Source organism: Leopardus geoffroyi, chromosome X, assembly GCF_018350155.1.
Source record: "Leopardus geoffroyi isolate Oge1 chromosome X, O.geoffroyi_Oge1_pat1.0, whole genome shotgun sequence".
NCBI lineage: Eukaryota > Metazoa > Chordata > Mammalia > Carnivora > Felidae > Leopardus > Leopardus geoffroyi.
In genome coordinates this window covers 28,116,787-28,140,237 of record NC_059343.1, presented here as the reverse complement: position 1 = coordinate 28,140,237, position 23,451 = coordinate 28,116,787, and the positions used below count along the sequence as shown (strand labels likewise).

General features: G+C 35.7%; 1 protein-coding gene across 9 annotated transcripts in view; it reads left to right on the top strand.

Annotated features, from left to right (window-relative positions):
* Positions 1-23,451, top strand: part of DMD (dystrophin) — a 2,127,700-nt gene that overhangs the window by 761,897 nt on the left and 1,342,352 nt on the right. For all 9 annotated transcript variants that reach the window (XM_045472664.1, XM_045472669.1, XM_045472671.1 and 6 more), the window contains exons 18-19: positions 4,867-4,990; positions 17,870-17,957. In XM_045472664.1, coding sequence (XP_045328620.1) covers positions 4,867-4,990; positions 17,870-17,957 — 212 coding nt within the window. The remainder of the gene's footprint in view (positions 1-4,866; positions 4,991-17,869; positions 17,958-23,451) is intronic.

Genomic DNA, 23,451 nt, shown 5'->3' with positions numbered 1-23,451 from the left:
ATTTCAAGGAAAAGGGACAAGTTTGACCAAAGTGGCCAAAGTGGATTATGCTAAGCAGCTAAGTTTCCGAGACAGAAATGTTCTAATGGCTGGATGAGTAAGAGTCAATGAAGTATTTTACTTCATTGGAGTAGGGACAAAAGTTAAGTGTGGTTCTGCACTCCCTAAAAAACTTGAAGTGAGATTTGTTTCTAGAAGGGTTTGAATAAAGGCTAAAATAGAATATAAGCTTAAGTAATCTGTTATGGCCAGATCAGGACTGTATTGAAATTTTGGTCTGTATGGTAAGAGAAATGCACAGTTTTGAGGGATTTTATGGATGAGAGTAACATAATCAGATATGTTTGTTTGTTTGTTTGTTTAGTGAACAAGTAAGAGAGGGGCAGAGGGAGAGGGAGAGAGAGAATTTTGAGCATGCTGCATGTCCAGTGCAGAGCCTGACATGGAGCTTGCTCTCATGACCATGAGATAATGACCTGAGTCACAATCAAGGGTCAGACACTTAACGTACTGAGCCACCCAGGTACCTTCAGATATGTTTTTAGAACTTACCATTTGCCGGCAATGCATGAACTAGATGGAAGGATTCTAGAAAGGTTTTCCAGAGCCAGTTGACAGGCCATTGCAGTAGTTTTGATTACATTTAATGGCAAGGTGAATGAGGGTACCGGCTGTGGAGACCATGAGAAGCAGACACATTCAGAAGAAATAGAATGATGGATTAGGCTTTGCAAATGATTATGAGAGAGTAAGGAGAGGAAGATGTTATAGATGACAGATGGTGATGCCATTCACAGATTTGAGGAACACTGGGAGAGTACCTGTTTGGGGGAAAAGAGCAAACAATAAGTCGTGACACTTTATGTTGAAGGAGCTTTTACAGCAAGCAAGTGGAGACGGTATGTTAGAATTATGGAGCTGTGGATCTCAGAAGAAGTGCTTGAATTAGAGACACATGTTTCAGAGTCATTGACACCTCTAGCTTGCCATTGAGGTCATGAGCATGAATAGGTTGCTAGTGAAAGAGAGTAATATAGTGAATAAAAGATGATAGATGACTTTAGTATGTAATGAGTGGGTGGAGAAGGATGAGCCTGCAAAGAAAAAAACTTACCGGTGTCATAGAAATAGAAGACAAAATAGAAGAGAGTGGTATGGAGGCAAAAGGAGGAGAGTGTGGTCCACAGTGTTAAGTGTTGCTACATAGCAAGAACTTGAAACTCTCCGTGGGCTTCAGTGACATGATTGCTATATTAAGCAATGTTTTTGGTGAGAAACAACATTGAGTGGAAAGAGTGAAAAGGAGGTGGAAAACTGACAGTAAACTGCATCGCTCTTGAAAAATGTGCTTGTGTAGAAGATAAGACAATGGCTGCAAGGGAATATGAGGGTCAGGAGAGAGTTTACTTCAAAAGTATTGACTGTATGAGTCAATAAGTTTAAATTTCTGTATGCAGAATTCACTTGAAAGGGAAAAGGTGAATTTATGGTAGACAGGTAACAAAAATTTGAGAGACTCACATGCCTGAGAAGAAGAAAGAGAATAAAGTATCAAATGCAGGTAGAGGGACCGACTAGATAAAGAAGGGAAAGTGGCTCAAATATAAGAGAAGGGAACGAGAAGGGTGCTCACAGATAAGACTGAATATTTGAATATAGGAAGTGCAGGAAATTCTATTCTGATAGCTGCACTTTTCTTGGTGTAATAAAAAATGTCATCTGTAGATAGCTGGAGAAGGAGGATGGGTTAGTGCTTTGAGATCTTTAGAAAAAGTCTAAAATAGTTCCTGTGGAGAGTCAGAGTTCAAGTTGAAAACAACTAAATATGGCAGAATCCTGGGTTCATTTGGGGCTGTTGGTCATTGCATTCCCCCAGGAGTGGATCTGGAGACAAAGATCTAGGTGCAAATAGTTTATGGGAGAATTGGAAGCAAAGTGGAGAAGTGAGGTTAGGAAAAGAATAAAGGATACACACATGGGTTATTGCTGGAGGCAACTGGAGAGGAATCTTTCTGGGAACCTTCTGAGGCACTGTGTGTAACTTTGATCATGATGGTCATGCTGAAGGGCAAGGGAGCTGGAATATTTATCGACCAATTCCCAGCTCTCGCTTGGTGTCACCCTAGTGGTATTTTTTTTTTAATATGAAATGTATCGTCAAACTTGTTTCCAGACAACACCCAGTGCTCATCCCAAAAGGTGCCCTCCTCAATATCCATCACCCACCCTCCCTTCCCTCCCACCCCCCATCAACCCTCAGTTCTGTTTTTTTTCTTTTTTTTTCTTTTTACTTTTGTTTAATTTTTTTTCAATATATGAAATTTATTGTCAAATTGGTTTCCAGACAACACCCAGTGCTCATCCCAAAAGGTGCCCTCCTCAATACCCATCACCCACCCTCCCTCACTCCCACCCCCCATCAACCCTCAGTTCACCCTAGTGGTATTAACATCTCAACACTTCTGCCTTGCCCCATGCACTAGCGTGTGAATGGCTGCAGGCAGATAGAAACAGTGAAATTTATACTGTAGGAAAGGAAAAGCAAAAATGCTTTCTGAAACATTCTTATGGAAAATATGCACTGAATTTTGTAAGTGGCTACATGACCAGAGTCGAAGATTTGATTTAATGAGTTAACATCAAAGAGAGAAAAAGAGATGTTAAGAAGCCTGCAAGAGGATTCTGTTTCAATATCACCATTTTGAATGAAGAAATAGGAAACCCAATAACTGAACTTAGAGGGAGAAAAAATAAATGTAGGGAAGATAAGAATCACCATGTATGATAAAATAAAAATCCATAAATATTTACAGTCCACATGCATATAAAAGTTTTGACTTTCAGTGACATGGGATTGGAGTCGAAATCTCTGAATTCAAATCTCTGTTCCTTCTGTTTCTAGTTGGGTAACGTTCATTCAGTAAATACTTGTTACTCTGAACCAGGCTTTTTTGTGAGGTGAAGGATATAACGGTAAACAAGATGAATTAAGTTCCTTCTCCATGGTACTAACAGTCTGAGATTCATTAGTTCAATTTCTTTGAGCTTCCATCTCCTTACATGAGCAGAGAGATTAATAAGATCTTACCACGGGCTTTTTTAAGAACGTAAAAAGAGAATATGTTTTTGGAAGTGTTTTGTGCTCTCTGAAGCTCTGTATTAGCTTAATGGTAAAACAGTAGCCTGCAAGTAATATGCACAATTTCATCAGGTTTATATGATTTAAAGCCCTGAAATTTGAATTCAAGAAATCAGCTTCTAAGTTTGTGATTATGGAGAACCGGTTTAGTGATAGTTTATGTGAAAAATTCTGGAAAGTTTTAGCTCAGTTTAACTTCAGTGTGAGCTAAAAGTCTAATGTGGAAATCAAAACATTGGTTGAACTCATAGGCTGCATATCCAAGAAGATAATTGTGTATTCTTTCCTGATTGTACTAAACACTACTCACATGATCTCTTTAGGAACCAAATTTTAAGTAAGAGACTGGCAAGCCATGGAATTAGCTGTTGAAGTAATGAGAAGTAGGGTAGGATACTGTCAGATATTTTCTAGGGGTTTTAAAGAGTTGGTTTCACCTATTTGAGTGCTGTATTGGATAAGAAGATACAGCATGGTGATTAAAGTACATTACTTGGGGTCTTAAATTTTGTATCTGTACTTTCGTTCTACTTCACAGATTGCCTATGAAATACGAGTAAATATTTTTCTGGGGACTTTGTTTGCCTGTTGTTTTAATAAACTTGGATTAGATGATTTCTAAATTCTCTTTTCATAGGTTCTTTACAGGTGCTGATAAAATCTAGGGACTCTTTCTCAAGAAAACATGCACACACATTTAGAATTGTGCCTGGAATTTCAAGTGATGCACAGACATCCTCCACCCTTGCAACCCATCCATGACTCTCCTCCAGTCTCTGCTTTAACTATATCTGAATGACCTGATCCAACCATTAAATCCCATTGACTCCATAGGTCTCAGCAATAAAAGAATGTTTGTGAATAATAAGGGCATGTGATTAGATGTCTATTGCAGCATAACAACCCACCATATTTAGTGGCTTAAAACAACAGTTCTTTATGTTTTCTTACACTTCTGCAATGTGGGCAGGGTTCTCTGGGTAGTTCTGATGCTCTGGTATCAGCTGGAGAATCATTTGGTTATATTCAATGGTGTTTGAGATGGGTCAACAGGTGAAAGTTTTATTCACATGCGTGGTGCCTCGTTCTCATTCATGTTGTCTCTCCACCTGGCTAGATTGAGCTTCCTTAATGGGGCATTGGAATTCTGAGGTAACAGTTGCATTTTCAGTGCATGTTCTAAGAGGACAGGATTGACAGCGCAAGCAGCTATCAAGTCCCTGCTTGCATTACCCTTAGTAATATCCCGTTTGCTTTAGCAAGTCACAGAGCCCATTTCAGAGTCTGTATTGGTGGAGACTGCATAAAGGCATGGATATCCAAGTATGGTTCAATGGGAGCTACTGACTGAAATTACTTGTTTACTGTAAGTACTTTCCAGGAAGAAAGAGGGTTATCTTGGGGAGTAGTAATTTTTCAACCACTGCAAACATTCAAACAGAGGCTGAGTGATAGCTTATAGGAGATGCTGTAGGGAGGCAATTGCTACATTGCAATTAATAAAATGAACTCCACGATCATAAGACTGGAGATCAAAGCTAATTCCAAATTTTGAGCCTACCTAACTAGGGAAATGGTAGTGCTATTAACAGGAACAGGGGCATCAGGCAGGAGTCTCAGATTGGAAGGAGAATGGTAATGTGAATAGATTGCTTTTTTTTTTTTTTTTTTCTTACAGGAGACAGAGATAATCAAGAAATAATGACCCTTATTTTTTCCTGTCTTAGGTTGGACGTCGATATAACTGAACTTCACAGTTGGATTACTCGTTCAGAAGCTGTGTTGCAGAGTCCTGAATTTGCAATCTATCGGAAGGAAGGCAACTTCTCAGACCTTAAAGAAAAAGTCAATGTAGGTTATGCATTAAATTTTATGTATTTTCCTAAGTTTTGCTGCTTGTAAACTCTGTGCTTTGTACTGTCTCATTCTATCAGTTAAAAAGATTAAAGCAGTATGATATAGTCCTTTTAAATATATCTTTAACATATGTTTTGCATATCAAGCAGAATCAGAGTTTAGCATAGAGAAATCTTTCCTGGTTGTGCTGTGACTAAGCAGGATTGCTTTTCATAATCCTTCTTTAACTTTTATATTATTTAGCTGTAAGTTAACAATTTTATAACATGAACTCATATTGATTTTCCTTCATGTCTTGTTCTGTCACCTCAAGGCTGGGAGTTTGCAAGCTTGCAGAATAGTATATAGACCCTTAAATATACTTAGGACCCTATTTATGCTTTCGCTATCATCCAAAAGTTATTCTTTATACTCATTAGTACTTGTCATAACAGATTTGCATTTTCCAGATATTTATGTATTGCATTACCATAACTAAAAGATGTCCAGCCTTTTTTCAGTATTTATTTATAGCAAGAGGTGGTTTGCTATTTTTATTCCTTACTGAGACATCATAGTTGTGTCCTTCACAATAGGGATTTTTATTAATTTAATAAGTGCTGCTTCATCTTCAAGGACATTATCAGGACTTTGATATTTCAACTTCACGATTATAACACATCCATTTTGGCAATTGTTTGTGAGAGAGTTTTAACAGGCACAGTAAATACTCCATAGTGGGCAGGCTAAAGAAACAAATATTCTGAATGTCAAATAGTTTTAGCTATAGGAAGGTCACATGAGTGGATAGCTCTGCTTTATGTTTTGAGCAGTCAGTTTCATACAATACAAACTCCCTTAGGTTGTTACAAATACAACACTTTCTTAGATACAAGCTAATACTTGCTGTGGAATTGGAACATTTGGAGAGCAAGAAAGGATTTTCTTCTAGGAGAAAATAATCTATTTTTTAGGCTGCTTGAGGTGGAGGGGGCAGATCATTCCACCAACATGTCTCAGAGTTAACTATTTATACATTGGAAAGTTATTTTAAATGCATTATTAGTTATATACAATGTTCTTAGTATAATAATAGACTATTATAAACGATTACAGGAAATGAACATTATGATTATGTTATGAATGCTTTAGCTTTAAAATTAAACTAGAGCATAATATATATATGGTAGAAAATTAGCAAAATAGTGTTATTTCAATGTATACTTATTGTAGGTATATTATTTGTTAGGATTGTGGAGGGAAATTCTATGAGTGGAAAATTACTTAGAGAAGATGAACTCTAGATACAATTTAAAGTTCATGTGACAAATTTGGCCACTGAGAGTATAAGTCACCTTGGATAGACATTTTAGTAGCTAATTTAAATTTTTTAAATTTATCTTAATAATCTACTTATCTGTTTGTCATCCTATTTCTGTATCTTAAAACAGCTCTGATCAAGCAGGAAAATTGAGTTCCAGCATTTCAAGAATATAAATTCAAAATTTTCTTGTTATCATATGGTTACCTAGAAGCAATTTGCATTTAATCAATAGTGTCAGCAATGACAGACTGAAAGTACAAAAAAAAAAAAAGTACAATGTTGTATGAGTGGTTTTCTGATGCTGCATGAGTCACCTTTATCAGCTTCTACTCTCATTTTCAGAAATAACAACATCATTCTTAATTGGCTACTAAAATAGGGCATGAAATGATTTACCTAGACATTTGCTTCAGGCTAAATATAATATATATGTATTAAAAATCCGTGAGAGAAATACATAGTAATGATGATGGATATGCAGTTTAAGCGTACATTAGTTTTCTTAATTGTTCACCTGTCAGTGTATGTAACTTACTTTGAATACATGGGAGGCCTGTCTCATGAACTTGAATGGTATTCTTTTTTAGGTGTCCATTAAAAATGGCTAAATATTACCCTCTTTTTTTTTTCTTTCTCTTGTCTTCTTTCTTCAGGTATTACTTTCATGAGTTTTCAACCAGTTAGAATATCCTCGAAGATTATCAGTTCAGTTTTAAGTACTTTTTAACCTAACATAATTTTTCCTTATCTATTAGCCATGTGTTTTATCCATATAATCAACATAATGCACTTACTTAAAAGTTGAATTCTAGGGGACGTTTCTACTCAAAGTGGTCCCTGGGCAACCAATATTGGCCACATCTGTGAGTTTATTAGAAATATGTGATTTCAGACCCAATGGCTCAATTTCCATTTGTACAAGATCCGCAGGTGATTTGTTGGTACATAAAGATTTGCGAATCAGTACTCTAAGGCACAATATGGGACTTTACCAGACTCCTAGTTCCTTTACTCATTGTGTTAATGTCACCGCAGTTGAGAATTGCAATCTGACTTCATAGGTAAAGCTACTCAACTTTTTGAATTGAGCACATGGTAATATAAGGTAGGAATTGAGATAACAGTGTAGTCTTACTACAAGGTGATTGTACACCTGTACAGTGTTCTCTTGAAAGCCTTCATACCAGCTGTTAAGGTCAACAGACCTTGGGCTCTTTCTGGAGCCAATGCTCCCTTGACACCAAATCAACTTTTAAACAAGTTGTACTGGAAATATTCAAGCCAATTCTTTCTACATTTCTTTTATTTCAATTATCCGGGTTTACCACCCAGAACAGAGGTCTCTCCATTCATCTGTGCTTTCTTGTATCTTCATCTCTCTGCTCTTTTAGACTCATTTTCCTCTGCCTCACTTGTTTTTCGTGCCTTCCTGCTCACAGTCCCTCTGTACTCTGAAGCCCTTCTTCGGAAAGAAACTTTCTGTCCTGTGTACTCCTTCTGTGCATCCATGGAAACCATTTTGACCCTCAGGAACACCACTAACACTCATGACTCTTTGACTTTGCCACTCATTTAGATGTGCTAGTTTCCTCACTTTCCAGGGCCAATTCCAAAGGTACTGCTCTCTATGTAAAAATCTCTTCCCTTGTGTTTGATGCCCAATAGCCATCTATCACCATTTTATAATATTATTTTTCTCATTGAAGACTTTGGCATTAGGATCACCATCTTCTCCACCCAAGTTGTACCTTCGTCCATAAAAATCCCAGACCCCGTAGGCTGTCCTGCTATCTCCAGAAGTTGCCATTTCCCTAATCTCCTCAATTCAGCTACCCACTTGCATAACTATAGATGTTTCATTGCCAGACATGACTCTTTTCCTGAAATACCGTATTTACACAGATTGCTTGGTACTTCTCCATAAGCTTTCATGCATTCCTAGTACATTTTCTTCCCTATTTCTGTCAACAATTATTTCACGTTTTTAGTGGATCTCCTAAACTTTTCCCCACCATTTATGGTAGATGACTTTCCCTCTTATTTTAAGATAATACCTCACAAATTGTGTGTATTTTTTCTCATATTCCTTTTTTACCTCCTTTGCCTTGTTGGAAGAGATGGTGCTTTGGCTGGTCAAGGCTAATCTGTGTGTATGTCCTAAAGAACCTGCTTCCATTCAGCCATATGTCCGTATCTTCACTAAACCCCTCCTCTCCTATAAACACATAGGACCATTTTTGTGCCTTATGTTCTTCAACTTCTCTGCGGGACTAGATTCTATTAACCTCTTTATCCTTCACGGAATTCTTTACTCTCTGGGTTTATGGGCTACCATTATCTACTGGTCTCCTTTTGAACATTTTGGTCATTTGTTTTATCCCCTTTTCCTTTAATAGTGATATTCTACACAATTATTGTCTTGTTTTTCTTCTCTGGATTATCCTCTTTCTCTCCTATTCAAATAACATCTATTTTCTAATGAACCCCAACTTTGTATCATTAGCTCATGCCTCTCCCTTAAAGCCCAAGCCCATTTGCTTACTTGCCTAATAGACTTTAATTGAATATTTGCCTGAAAACTGAAAATAAGCCTCATGATCTCCCCAGCCCTCCTTTATTTCTCTTTCCTCTCTTTGTTTTGACACCCTAGTCCAGAAACCTAAAAGCTCATTGGTCATCTAGATCTTTTCCTACCATTTGCCAGTCTATCCAAGTTCAGTTAATTTTATTCTCTTACCAGCTCTTGAAACTGTCCTGTTCTCTCTATTCGCATCACTACAACCCTTATTGAAGCTAGTATCATGGTTCACCTCTGTTTAAGATGCCAATCCCTATGTGGTCTTCCTGCCACTAATGTTGTATTCCTTTAGAAGTTTTGGCATGAGTTCTGTCAAAGCGAACTTAGTAAAACATGAGTATTACCCTGTTATGCCTCTGTTGATATTCATTTGAGAAAGCAGAAAGCAGCCATTGATAATCAGGAGCTGGCTTGGCTTCTTCAGTTAGTACTGAGAGATGCTCGATGCTGTGCTCGTGCTCATAGCTAGTCTGTGATGTTGTCCTGTTGAATATGCACAACGACTCCGAATGCCAACACTTAGACAAGACCACTTCATGATTGTGGTGGATCAAGACAAAAAATGACCGTTTTGTAATCATGTTTCAGTACAGACACAAAAAAAATAACATTGTGAAAGCCATCCCAAGTGACTGCATGTCCCCCATCTTCACTGATAGGCCAAATTATGTCACCTTACTAATCCTAGCTTTAGTCTCTTTACCCTGTTCTTGCCGCCTAGACAAAACCTTTTAAGATACCCAGTCATAGAAGCACTTCTGCTTCCTTACAACATCTCATTACTTCCTTGACCACCCCCTCACCTTACATGTGCACAACTCCGATAAAGTCTTTCTATCTTCTTACAGCCCTACACCTTTCAACTTAACTTTGTTAATCTATAGACATGTTCCTGGTGGCCTTTGGCTGGAAGGCATTGACAGAGTCAGTATTTTCACATTGCCTTTATGAAGGATACCATGATGTAATTCCTTTTTACTTATCCAAACTGATTGCTGGCTATTGTAACATTGATTAGAGTGTGGGTTTCTAGACATTAGGGATGGGAGCTTAATTTGGTTTTGTTGTTTGTTTGTTTTGTCTTGGCTTACTTTGGTTTTGACATGCCAGTGCCTAATATAGGGCCTGGTATTTAACACAACTGATGTTTGACTATAGGAATAAGTGATTTTTTTTTCGGTTCCTCGGGCACATTTTAAGTCAAGCCCTGCTACCAATATGAAGGATATAACAACTTCTGAATAAACATTTGAGTGAATAAATTACTTTTTCTGTCAAAGGGCAAAACTTCATTATAGAATGTTAAGTGAATAGAAAATTAATTGCTTCTAAAGTCAGGGTAGCCCTCTGGGGAATCTGGAACTTACTTTCATATTAATTAGAGAAGATGTCGTGAAAAGAGGAGGCTTTTAAAAGATGCTGATAAAGAAGGAGGAAGAGGTCATAGAGTGTTTTTAATCAACTTATTAGAGAATGAGTAAACTTCTCTTCTTTGTATACTTTGCTTAAGACTTAATTATGATTCTTCTTTCTTTATATCATAATACAACTCATTTGCCTTTTATTTTGCGCTTGAAGTTACATATTTTAGAATTTTTAATTGCCTGATACCTCCAAGAATTTTTTTGTGTTTTTAATATATTTTGAAATTAATGATACATTCCTTATGGAATGGTTCACTGATGTCTTTTTTTTAGCTATTGTATTCTTGAAATTATCTGTACTAGATACTTTAGAATGTGAGTAGCAGCTTCTAAACCTACGCTTATATATTAAATATATATTGACTAAAGTATTTAATACTCTGTTAAGAAAAATCATTTCAAAAGTATATGTTCTAGTATAAAATGGAATTTTAAGATTAAAAATAGTATGTGTATGTGCACACACACATACATATGCGATAAACAGAGATAGGGAAACAGATATACAGAAAAGCTGGATGAGTTTCCTGAGGAAGAAAGATTAGAGAAAGATAGTAATGTCTAGGGCAGAGATGTTTTCCTGAACAAGGTGATTTCTAAATGGTAGTTTTAGTCATCGGTTCTTAATGCTCGAAGAAGCATTGCTCTTGGCAAGAAGAAAATTGGTGCTCTTCGTGAAAGATGTCTCTGTCTGGTGTTGAGAAATCTAACTAGAGATACTTGGACTAACAGTGAAGATGAAATGCATAGAACAAAATGGATGTCATGCTTGAAAAGCATTCGGTTGATATTTTGGCCTTGAAAACAAGGGGAAAGCTAATATATAAATGTGTGTGTGTGTTTGTGTGTGTATACACACACATATATGTTTACATATCTATCTATCTATCTATCTATCTATCTATCTATCTATGTGTCTGTCTATAGAGAGAAAGTGGAGAGAGAGAAAGTGAGCCATAGAAGAGGAGTAAAGACTGAAGATGGTTAAAAACTAGAAAAATATCTAAGAAAAATATAGTGCCCAAATTTCTGAGACCATTTAACAGTTGTCACTCTTATTCTCTAGTGATAAAAAAAAAAAAAAAAAAAAAAAAACATTTTGACATGTTAGCCTAGTATGACACGATCTGAAAATGCAGGAACAACTTAACTAGGGTACTTTAAGATATGCTCTTCTCTACCAGCCAACTGGAACACTTGTTTATCTGTTTCTGAGGTCCAAAGAATCCTGGTTAGTACCATAGTCATGAAAAAGTGTCTTTTGTTTAGTGTCAGTTCTACATTTTACAAACTCCAGTATGAGTTTGGATGATGGGTAGTGCAGTTTTAGTTTCTTCCTTATGAGATCCGTGTCTCTGTGATCTCGAAATTTCATTCCATTTCTGTGGAACTCAAGCTCTTCTAGGCTGCCAGTTTGCTATTACTTTGGCATGGACTTCATGATGTCTCAGTGAGGATGCCAAAAAAGTTTGCTGGAATTTTGTTTGGTAGACCATCGTTGGGAGTTTACACTCCCTCTAATTTTTGCAGTGTGGTATTTTTTCATTATTCTGTAACAAATATTATAAGCATTATGTTGTTTTTTTTCTCTCTCTCTTTGTTTTCTTTTCCTCATCCAAGGTAAGATTCTATTAAGTTTTGATTTAATGAATTTTATGTGGTGCTATTTGTCTTCTGTTTGGGTAATTGCTTATTACTGCTATCAGGACTTCATAACAGTCCTGTTGGAAAGCGGACCAATGTGCCCAGCTCCCCATCTAACCTGCATCTTCTAGAAGACTTTCATTTAATCCAGCTTCCCCTTATTGAGCTTGCAGCACTTAACCTCCTAGGCTGGTTCTGTGATCACTGTATGTATAGCTACTAGAATTTGTTCTACATTTACACTTTCATAGAGCATTTTAACTGTGGGGAGGGTGGGAGAGAGAATAATACTCTATATGGAGGCCTTATGCTCCAGTAGACCTCACCTTACTATGCGTCTACTATGTACCAGACCCTCTTCTGCGTACTGGACGTGACATGAAGAAGGAGGTACACGAGGATACCTGATCTTATATAATTTCTTTTCCAGTGGGGAAGATGAAAATTAAGCAAGATTAATATGCAAAATATATAGACTGTTATTGATAATTGTCCGAGGCAAAAATAAAGGAGGAATGAGGGCTAGGAAGTTGTGTGTGTGTACAGATAGAGTAGCAATAGCCGGTCTCCCTGAGAAAGTGACCTTTAAGTAAAGATCTAAAAGCAGTGAGTGATTTATAGATACCTGAGATAGGATCATTTCATGGAGAGGGAAGAGAGAATGGATAGGACTGAGGGAGGAGCCTGCCTAGAGTGTCAGAGAACCACAGAATGTGGCGGAGCTGAAGAATTAGGGTGTTGGGTCACAGCTGCTGAGGTCAGAGAAGTTAAGGAGGTTAATACAAGATGGACCTTGGTTAGGACTTGGGCTTTTATTCAGAGAGGGAAGGGAAGCCACTGGAGAGTTGAGCTGACCTCCATTGTTTCTGGCTTCCTCGGTCTGCTGTGCTGAGAATATACCATCAGAAAGCGAAGATGGAAGTAGAAATGCCATTTAGTAGGCTGTTTGGAAACATCCAGACCACTTAGTGATAATGGAGGGTTTTTGTTTGTTTTGTTTTGTTTTGTTTTGTTTTACTAGTGTGGTAGTAGTGAGCACAGTAACAACATCATTTTCTGGATGTGTTTTGAGGTTAGGGTCAACAGGAGTTTCTGAGGGATTTATTGGATATGGGGTTTGAGAGAAAAAGAACAGTCAGGAAGGATTATAAGCTTTTGGCTTGAAACAACGACGCTCTAGATGTAGCCTCTATACATCTATCCAGGGCAATGGGGAAGAACCAGCAGAGGAAATTGGGTAAAGGGAGTGTCCTTGACGTAGGAGTAAAACTGTGTACTTGTCATCTAGGAAAGCAAATGAAGAAACATTTTGAGGAAGTATCCTGTGGATCAAATGATGGCATTAAAGCAAGTTGAGAACTGAGAATCAGCCACTGAATGTGGTAGCATGGGGGCTAATGGTGTCATTAATAGGAAGTTTTGATGGCACTGAATAAGGGAACAGGTGTGAGGACCAGTTTCTCTCTTTCTCTCTTTTCTTTTTGCTCTTCTCTCATCTTCTCTTCTGCCGTGGGCTCATTTGTACTTTGCAGTGGAGAATTGCGGAGGGCCACTTTTTCTCTTTGGTGGCACGTGCCTCTTTAAAGTAAGGGTTATGCCTTCCCTTTTCCAGAATCGTGTTTCTCTCTGCACTTTGTGGTGGTCACGTGATTTTGATTTTACTTTTTCTTTGCATTTTACATATATTTCTCTGAGAAAATGAGAGAAGGTAGAAGCATCAGGAACTAGTAATCTGACCTATTTTAACACAGACATTCATATATTTCATTTGAGAAAGAATGAGTATGTGTCTGGATCCAGCACAAAAGGGAATGTCAGTGCTTTTTATTTAGTAGACTTCTTTAACACTTTGTGTATGTGGTTACTTGGATTCTTGTCACACCTTTTCGTGGGCAAGGTACTCTAATCAACTCTTAGATCAAAATTGATTCCTAAACTTGTTTTTAAATTATTCAAATCACCGTTCAGTAGAATGCCCACATGTGGCAGTTTGGGCCATTCTCCATTTGTGGCATTCCATTTGTTACAGATAATTATTTCTAGATTTCCATTTTACTATGCAAGAATTGTCCCAGTTTGGGAGATAAATTATTTGAACAGCCTCCTTTAATCTTCTCAGAATCCCTGGAGGGTAGGTATCTTTATTGTTATTTTACATAGAAAATATTGAGGCTCAGAAAGGTTGAATCACTTTCCAAATGTCAAACAGCTGGTAAGCAGTGGAGATGGAATTCAAACCATCTGAGAACAGAGTGACTCCAAAACTTTTCATTACCTTCTTTACTGTCTTCTTGTTACCCTAAATTTCCTCACTTTTCATCAACCACCTAGAGCTAGCTGTGTTTGAAATGAAACGTTTTCTGGACTCTTCACTGTCTTGCTCATACCCCTCAAGGTACATTTGTGCCAATACCTCTCTTTATTTTCCAATATTCCCCTTGAAAGTGATGTTACTTAGGAGAACCCAGATAGCATCTACACACTGACAGATGACGTCGTGGCCATTAAATGCTTCTTTCTCAGACCTATGTCTCTATTTATAACCCGTTACTCAGTTTGTGTATAATAGACATCCGGCATCGGGGTACGGTAATTGAGCCATACACAGAGTGGCCAGTCAGCCTGTAGGCACTCATTGTCCATTCTGAGTGATCAGGAACTCCTTCTGATACCTTGGAGCCCAGACTGCATTACTGGTTAAATATTTTGAATGTCATCTTTGACTATATCTGAACTATCAGGTAACTTTTGCTGTGAGTTGTGGTTGGATAGGTTCACAGCTGTTTGATTAATTTTCATTGGAATACCCTTGGAAGCAACAAAGTGTGTCTAAAAGAGAGCTGAACTTGTAAATAGATTATCAGGGTTCTAAGATTGGATGTAAAGCCTTCTACTTCTACGATCTTGTATATATGACTTAATCTTGGTGATGCTCCGTTTTCTCTGGTATAAAAGAGGATAAGACACTGCTGGTTCCTTCTATCCTACAGAATTATTATGAAATACATATGAAATAATGCACATAAACTGCCATTTGGTGTGTGTGCCTCACTTTGCTCTTCTGTCAAACTTTTAAGAGCAAGAGTACCTATTCCATAACTTATTCTTTTATTGTGATGGTTATTGTTATTATATGTATATTAGAATAACTAGAATAATGTGATTAACCAAACTAGATATTTAAGCTAGTTACCCCTGAAATAATCAGTTAGAAGTTTTCCTTTCTGTTAGTGATACTAATTGATTATTCAATTAGATGCTTAGAATAAAATGATGATGATCATGACATGTAGAAGGACATTGATAATTTTTTCATCCCTTATAAAGACAATACAGTGTTCTGATTCTACCCTTTGTATAATTTCATGTTAAAAAAAAAAAAAAAAAAAAAAAAAACAGAACCTCACTGTAGTAAAAATAGAAACTCCTGATAGGAAAGGCTAACTCTAACACTGTTTCAGTAGAAGAATACCAGTTTGTTGTTCTTGGTCTCTTGGAGTAAACATATTTTTTTTCTTCTCTCTCTGGCCCCCCTTTTGCTGATGTAGTTCAAATGTGGAACACCCCAGATCCTGCTATAGATCTTGGTAGTTGTGAATGTTATATATTTATTTAGAATGTGCTAATGTTTTCTCTTCTAAAGTTCTCAGAGTCCTTGGCAAATAATAGCATTTACGTTTTAATGGAGAATAAATTTAAAGTACTGAAAACATGTGCCAATAAGCTACTTTCTAAGAACAGAGAATTTAGAAGACAAAAATTGAAAGTTGAGAAAATGGGAATTTTGGAACTTCTTCTAGGTTCTTACCTTTAACCAAAATGCTATGGCTACTTTATTTTCATGGACTTTTCAATTCTACTAGAAAGTTAGGACCTCCCAGGGTTGTGCAAATACTTGTGTCAACAATTTGATAATGCCTTTGTGAAAATGACTTTCAAGGTAACCCAGAAGTTTCACCTGCTAATTGGTATGGGATCCTGGGAGCATATACTCCCCAAACACCACAATCTGTGTGCTTTGAAATTTTCAAGTAGAATCCAAGATATTAAAATGTGTCTATCACTTTTAGAGTTTCCCTACTGATGACATGAACCTGAATTTTCATTTGCTGCCTTTGACAGTGTAACATAAAATGTATATTTTCCAGATAGGCTATAAATACTTAAAAAAAACAAAAACAGAAATGAAGACTGTCCTTTTACAGTATTTTATTTCATTTATTTATTTGGCTAAATTTTAATTAGTATTTTATTAGTTTTTTTTTTTTTTTTTTTTTTTTTTCCTGATTGGATATATCCTATTGTCTATAGGCTTTTTTTTTTTTTTTTTTTTAGCATTTTGTCCTCCTGACCTTGTATCCAGTAATCCTATTTCATGAAACTCTTCTTAAAATCACTTTTAAAAGCCCTCCATTCATTTGTAGTTATTTCTTTAAACTGGAGAATCTTTTTAAATACTTAAAAATGTATGGATTATAGTATGAGCACTCCCATCATTTGGTGTGCTTGGGAAATAGTCTTGTCGAGAAATAAGATGATTACATCTTTCCCTAAACGTATTTCTGATGTTGCCATAATATCTATATCTATATTTAGTTGACATACCTTTCTTTTTGTCTTTGTTTGCTTTCAAAGGGAAGACTCTAGATCTGCACTGTGTAATTCCAATTGGCACTCGACACACTGTGGCTTTTTAAATTTAAATTTAATTATATTAGATTAAAAATTAGTTTCCTCAGTCACACTTGCCGCCTTTCAAGTGCTCAGTACCCACGTGTGGCTAGTGGCTACTGTACTGGACAGCACAGATGTGTAATATTTTTGTCCTTGAAGAAAATTCTATTGAACAAAGCTCTGCAGAGTGTGCACTTATTGATTATATGCCTCCCACCTGTGCTCCAGTATTACACCTTGGAATATTTGTTTAAATGCCTAGAGATCTGAATAAAAATTAGAAAAATAGTCTGATGTGGAATAATCTGTCACAAACTCAAGTGAAATCTTTGTATTATACTATTACTTAGTCACAGGAGTGTGGCTCTAGCTATATGTTAAATGACTTAAAGCTTGCTTTTTCTGTGAATAGTTCTGTTTTATGACATAAAGCATACTGTTACAGCCTCATTGTTAATGACTATGGTCATGCAGTTCTAATGTATCACATTTTACAATCTGGTATTTTATGTGATCTTAAAAATATCTCTGTAGAGACATTATTAGCTAAATCCAAGGGTATCGAATGCTCCATTTTGTTAATTTAAATAATTGTGTTTTCATTGTTCAAAGGCTAACTCTATGTTAGGAGAAATGAACAAAGGGATTTCGAAAACATTTTGAAACTGAATCTATTTTTCCTTGAAATGGGAGTACTTTGAAAGTTTTAGAGAGAAAAATTAACCTGCAGTCTTGTGTTTTGATAAATATAGGTGGGTTTTATTTTGCTAAAATATTCCTGCTGGTACGCTTTTCCCTTTTTATATACTCATAAGACTTTTTTCTTTGATTTTAATACAGAATACATAAGTTATTCAGAGTAGCTTCAGTGGTGTGTATTTAAAAGACAAATTCCATTTTTAATTATCTGTCACTGTATCATTTGATTGTTTCTTACAATTTGCTTTTGTTCCTTTTTTTTTTTTTGCAGTTTTATATTACAATGCATCAGAAACTATTATGTAAAAAAAAAAGTTCAGAGCAGAAATCTTATTAAAAGTAGTAGCAATTCGGTATGAAAATGGTTTGTGCTTTCATTGTCATTTTGATGATTCTGGTGCCAAGAAACTTGAGAAAGACGTCTTTAGATTCACACGATAAGCTGACAGAGTGAAATATCTTAAGGCTTGAAAGGGCAGGTAGAAGTTATAATTACTGTGTAGCTTCACAATCCTTGTATTGAAATACTCACCTTTGCTATCATGCTGCAGGCCATAGAGCGAGAAAAAGCGGAGAAGTTCAGAAAACTGCAAGATGCCAGCAGATCAGCTCAGGCCCTGGTGGAACAGATGGTGAATGGTAATTACACGGAGTTGATTTAGATAATCTTCTTAGGGATTTGATAAACACATAGGTTCATATTTATCAGCTGAATTATATCAGACAAGCACTTCCTGAATGCAAATTTAAATTGAAGTGGGTTTGTGAGCTTTTTATTATTCTTTCTTAATGCTAAGGAAATTATTAGAGGAAATTCATCTTTGAGTCCAATGGAAGAAAATGGGATGTGCTAGAATATTTTATCAATCTATTGCGGAGAAATCAATTTTAATGCAAATCCTGCTAGCATTTGTCCAAGTAATTTAAGAAAACAAGGTTTGCAGAAATCATGGGGAATGTAAGCAATCCTATACTATGTGGAAACTGATTGTCATCTGATTTTAAGTAATTCTCGCAATTTTTTTTTCTGAACAGACTAAAATTATATGTAAGGCCTCATCAGCACACCTTTTGCTAATAATATATTTGACATTTTTTCTGTTGCTTTTTATCTAATTTTTTAGTCCTTTTACAAATGATTCCACAGGGGAAAGTTTATTTTTTTTTTAACTTCAGCTGTTTTTGAGTAAGGTAAAAGGGCAAAGCTAACAAATTTTTTTAAGAATGAATTAAAATTAACTTTTCTGAACAAAATATTAGTTATTGACATCACTTGTGAACAAACCTGTTTGAAATTGCCATTGTTCTGCTACTCTATTCACTTCCAGATAGAAGTAATTTATAAGACTCGGGTATTTTCAGACAAGATTTTTTTTTTTTTTACATATTTCACAGGATATGTTTGTAAGAATATAATAATGTAACAAATGTAACAAATTTTTTTTTGTACATGTCAGCTTTTTTGAGAACCTGCCTGCATTCTGGGGCATAATTTTTGTGTATGAATTATTTCTTTGCCTTAATTGCCATGTTGGCATTAAAAAGTTCAGTGATCTTCCTAGGAAATCAATTCATTTTTTTTTTCTTTTAATGAGCCCCATGACTGTATTTGGTTAACAATAAAAACAAGCAAACATGACAGCTAAAGATTGGGTTAACAAGTTAATGAATACATAGAAGATGTAAAATACTGAAAGGTTATTGTTTGTATGTATGTTGCTGGGTGCTTTGACTGATGAGTTTGATAACAGCATACTTGTATTAAATGAAACTGTATTATCTAAAAAATGGTTTTGTAGCTGTTAGGCAATTTACCCCAGGAACTATATTATCACTTTTTTTTATTTTTATAAGCCAATGTAAAATCTATACCTTTAAATGGTCTCATTTTATAATCACATATCAAGTGTACCTTACCTCGAATCATTATTCAAAACCGTTAAAATTTAGAAATGAAGGGAGTGACTTTTTTGGTAGTTAAAACCACAGATAGGGGGCGCCTGGGTAGCTCGTCGGTTGAGCATTAGACTTCGGCTCGGGTCCTGATCTCACAGTTCGTGGGTTCGAGCCCCACAACAGGCTCTGTGCTGACAGCCCAGAGCCTGGAGCCTGCTTCGAATTCTGTTGTCTCCCTCTCTCCCTCCCACTCCCCCACTCACACTCTGTCTCTGGCTCTCAAAAAAACAAATAAAGCATTAAAACAATTAAAAAAGAAGCACAGATAGGATTAAAAGGATTATATGATTAGTGATGATGTCATTTTCTAGATTAATGCCCTCATAGCTCTAAGTTTTAGAGACCTCAAGAAAAATCAAGACATACATTAGGTCCTTAATAAATACAGATTGGTGACATTCCTAGCAAAGCAAAGTTAAGGCAGTAATGGAGTTAATTTTGGTCAGAGAATAATAATACTTCTAAGGATATTGGCAACTTGTGAGGAGAACAAAGAGCAGTAAGAGGCAGGGTGTGACTTGTGACATTCCTTACTGGTTGACTTTATTGATCAAATTTTAAGCTTCTTATCTGTTAGGCCAATAAAGATAAGGTCTGACTGTTAGATGATCAGGCCCAAATTTGAGCTGTAGCTAGAGCATAGCTCTTATGCTCCATTATTTCAAACAGTTTATATGATTACTAAAAAGTAGACTCAAAGACTGTAACTTATCTTTCTGTTCCTTTTTGGTCTTACACAGAATTAAGTGTAATTCATGATACTTATTTTATGTGATTGTGCAATTGGTGAGTTAAGACAGACACACAAATAAATGCCTGGAACACCTCTCCAGTTATTATTTCATTGGGACTCCTAACCCTAATTTACATTGGCTCCAGGGGCCTAGAACCAAAAGCTAGAGTTAACTGGTATGGCTCAGGGAGCTGAAAGTTAAGGTCTGAAATTTATAAGCCCAGAATTTCTTTTCTCACATTTAGGCCGTGGAGTTAAAGTAAAACTCATAACCATATAAAACACACATATATTCTTACCGTTTTATTTATGGAAAGGAAAATAACAACTGAATCATGGCACTTCATTTATGACCTCACGTAAATGTATATGCCTTTTAACCACGTACCTTGGCCTCCAAAATAAAGATAAAGACAAGTCATTCTTGTATAATGTTAAAATCTTGTTCAACTGATACAAATATTGATAGTTTGTTTTATTGTGCTCACAACATTCAACATATATAGTGTGAAATATGTATAAAGAATGACATAACTATTTTTAAAAACATTTTATAAATGCTATATTTTCTATGTATGTATACATAGAAAGCTGAATTTTTTTACTTCAGATAATTTACCCCAAGATGACACTGCTTCTTTAAAGTTCTGGAATGATTTCAGAACTCCTCTTTGAAATTTTTCTTCAGAATGAAAATCGAAGACATGCAAAAAAAAAATCCTCAATACTTATATTTTGCATCAGTTTTGGAACAAAATGGAATGGCACATCAGCTGTATTTCTAAATCCCTTTTGGCCGTTTCTAAATATCTACTGAAAGAATGAATTTTTAGCATCACCTAAGAAATGCAGAAAACAAAAGCTATCAGTCTTTTTCTTTTTTTTTTAATTTTTTTTTTCAACGTTTTATTTATTTTTTTGGGGACAGAGAGAGACAGAGCATGAACGGGGGAGGGGCAGAGAGAGAGGGAGACACAGAATGGAAAACAGGCTGCAGGCTCTGAGCCATCAGCCCAGAGCCTGACGTGGGGCTCGAACTCCCGGACTGGGAGATCGTGACCTGGCTGAAGTCGGACGCTTAACCGACTGCGCCACCCAGGCGCCCCAAACCTATCAGTCTTGAGGGCAGTTTCTCAAAGGAAATTAAGAAAAAGGGCGAGTGTCTTAAACTTGTTACAAGTGTAAGGTACCATGATGCCAATATAGAAGTGACTTTGATTTGATGTCACAGAGTTTTGTTCAAAATCAGTTTTATGTCCTGAAAACACGATTTCTCATAACATGTGTTTAGTTTTTCAGGGTCAAGTAGAACTTAGAACCAACTTAAGATAATTTTCATTTTGACTGTGCTTTATCAAATGCAAAGACTTATTTGCAGAATATTAAAATACACTTAAATACAGTGTGAATTTTAATATTATATTGTGAGTTTTATACTAGAATGATTTATATTTGGGAAGTATGTACAGATTCAGTAGGAGACTCTTACGAATTTATTTGCAACCTTTTTTTTATACCCAAAAAAGGGAGGTTGAATAAATTATTTGCATACTTTAAGGCTTAGTGGAACATTTTCCTTGAGGATGTCCCACTTCTTTTGTAAGAGTGTGAGTGATGTTCCTGATCCTAATAGGCTAAAAAAAGAGACTACAGTGCCACTAACAGAGTGTTAGCTTAAAACTCATGTTTTTAAGGTTTTGACATGGATTTTGGTAGAATTAACTGGTTTATCTATTCCTTACCTATATTCTTTCTGAACTAACATTAAATTTGTGCTTCTTGTCAACACCATTTGATTGGATAAGTATGGGAGTAATTTGAGAGAGTGTTGGATGGCGAAAAGAAATTCTTTATTAGAGAAGTTTTTTCACACATGTAATTTTTATGAAACTTATTGTCATTCTGGAAGATGGGAATAATAACGTCAGTCTCAAGAAATTGTTGGCTTTCTAGAATTTTAATGAGAGTGACTGGGAGACGAGACTGGGTACCTAGTGATCTAATTATGTTTCCTGAAGCTGTGTTATACCGAGAAGGAGGGTTTCCAAATTTGTATTTATTTCATTTTTTTTCATGGATACAATGTAACCTTCTTTAAGTTTTTTTAAAATAATTTTTCGTGTAAATACAAAATTGGTATAAAATGATTAAAATTTTAGAAAATTTAACAACTAAATATGGTAAAGAATCTTGCTACACTATCATTACTATTGATTATTAGTTAAGGAATCCCAATTTCCTAAGATTTTATGTCAAACAGTTTTTTTTAAACTGATCTGCTTACTTGAGAGCCAAAGCTTTGCAGTGTATGAGTGAGATTATAGGATTTCAGGACATTCTAGAATATTTTTATATCTAAACATTTGCTTACTTTGTTTCTACCTATTTAGATTAGACTTTATTCTTAATTTTGTTTGTAAAATAATGTTCTTGCATCTCTGTTTGTTCTCCTTAGCAGCCAGGTATTAAAAAAAATGCCTGGTTTAGATAAATTGTTTTCCTTTATTATTAATAAAACTACCAAGAAAATACTTACATCAAACCGTTTATTTGAAAGCACACGTAAATATAGCTCAGTTTCCCCACCTTTAGATTTCCCACATAAAATTGTTTGACTACAATATGCAGAGGAGATACTGTGATATAATTATCTAATAGGGTTAGTGATGTTTTCTACCTTAAACTGAGCTTCACTTTCAATTTCTAATTGTAGTTTTCTGTATGTTAATTAAGAGTCTGAAGACAATCACATTAAGGAAACGTTTAAATAAAAGTAGTAATTATTAGTATATTAGACTAGAAGAATATCTCAAAACGATCATCCCTTGAGTGTTAGATTATAGTGTATAAAATAATACCTAATAGTAAGTTGGCTAAGGATTGTAATTAAATAGTACAGACGGATAACAGAGACAAGAACACCTCTTATCTTAATATTAACTATGTAACTGTATTTTTAGTATTTTGGTTTGTAGTTCATTATGTACTTCATATACATGATGTCTTTTGAGTTTGGGCAACAAAATTTTTTTAGATGGATAAGGACACGGATTATAGTTGGACTGGCTCATCTCAAAACCAGACCTCTCATTAGCTTCTCTTCACATCGTTGTGAAGGATTTTCAGTGACAATAACTCTTCTAATTATATTGTTTAATAGGAAGACATTTCACGACTGGTCTGTGTAACCATGGGGCCTGGAAACAGTACTGTCTGCAATAGTCCAGCCCCTCCATCGTAAATGAATAGCTTTCCACAGTTGCACCCATTTACTCCTCTCTTATCCTCCTTACTCTCTCCTTGGTTCTGGGTAGCTTGATTTATGTCTCCTGGTTTTTTTTTTTTAAGTATTGCTTGGGTAATGGTCTCCACAGACTTCATACTCAATAAATGTTCTTAATTGAATGGCACATTATTCTTTTTTTTCTTATTTTTTTCTTATTT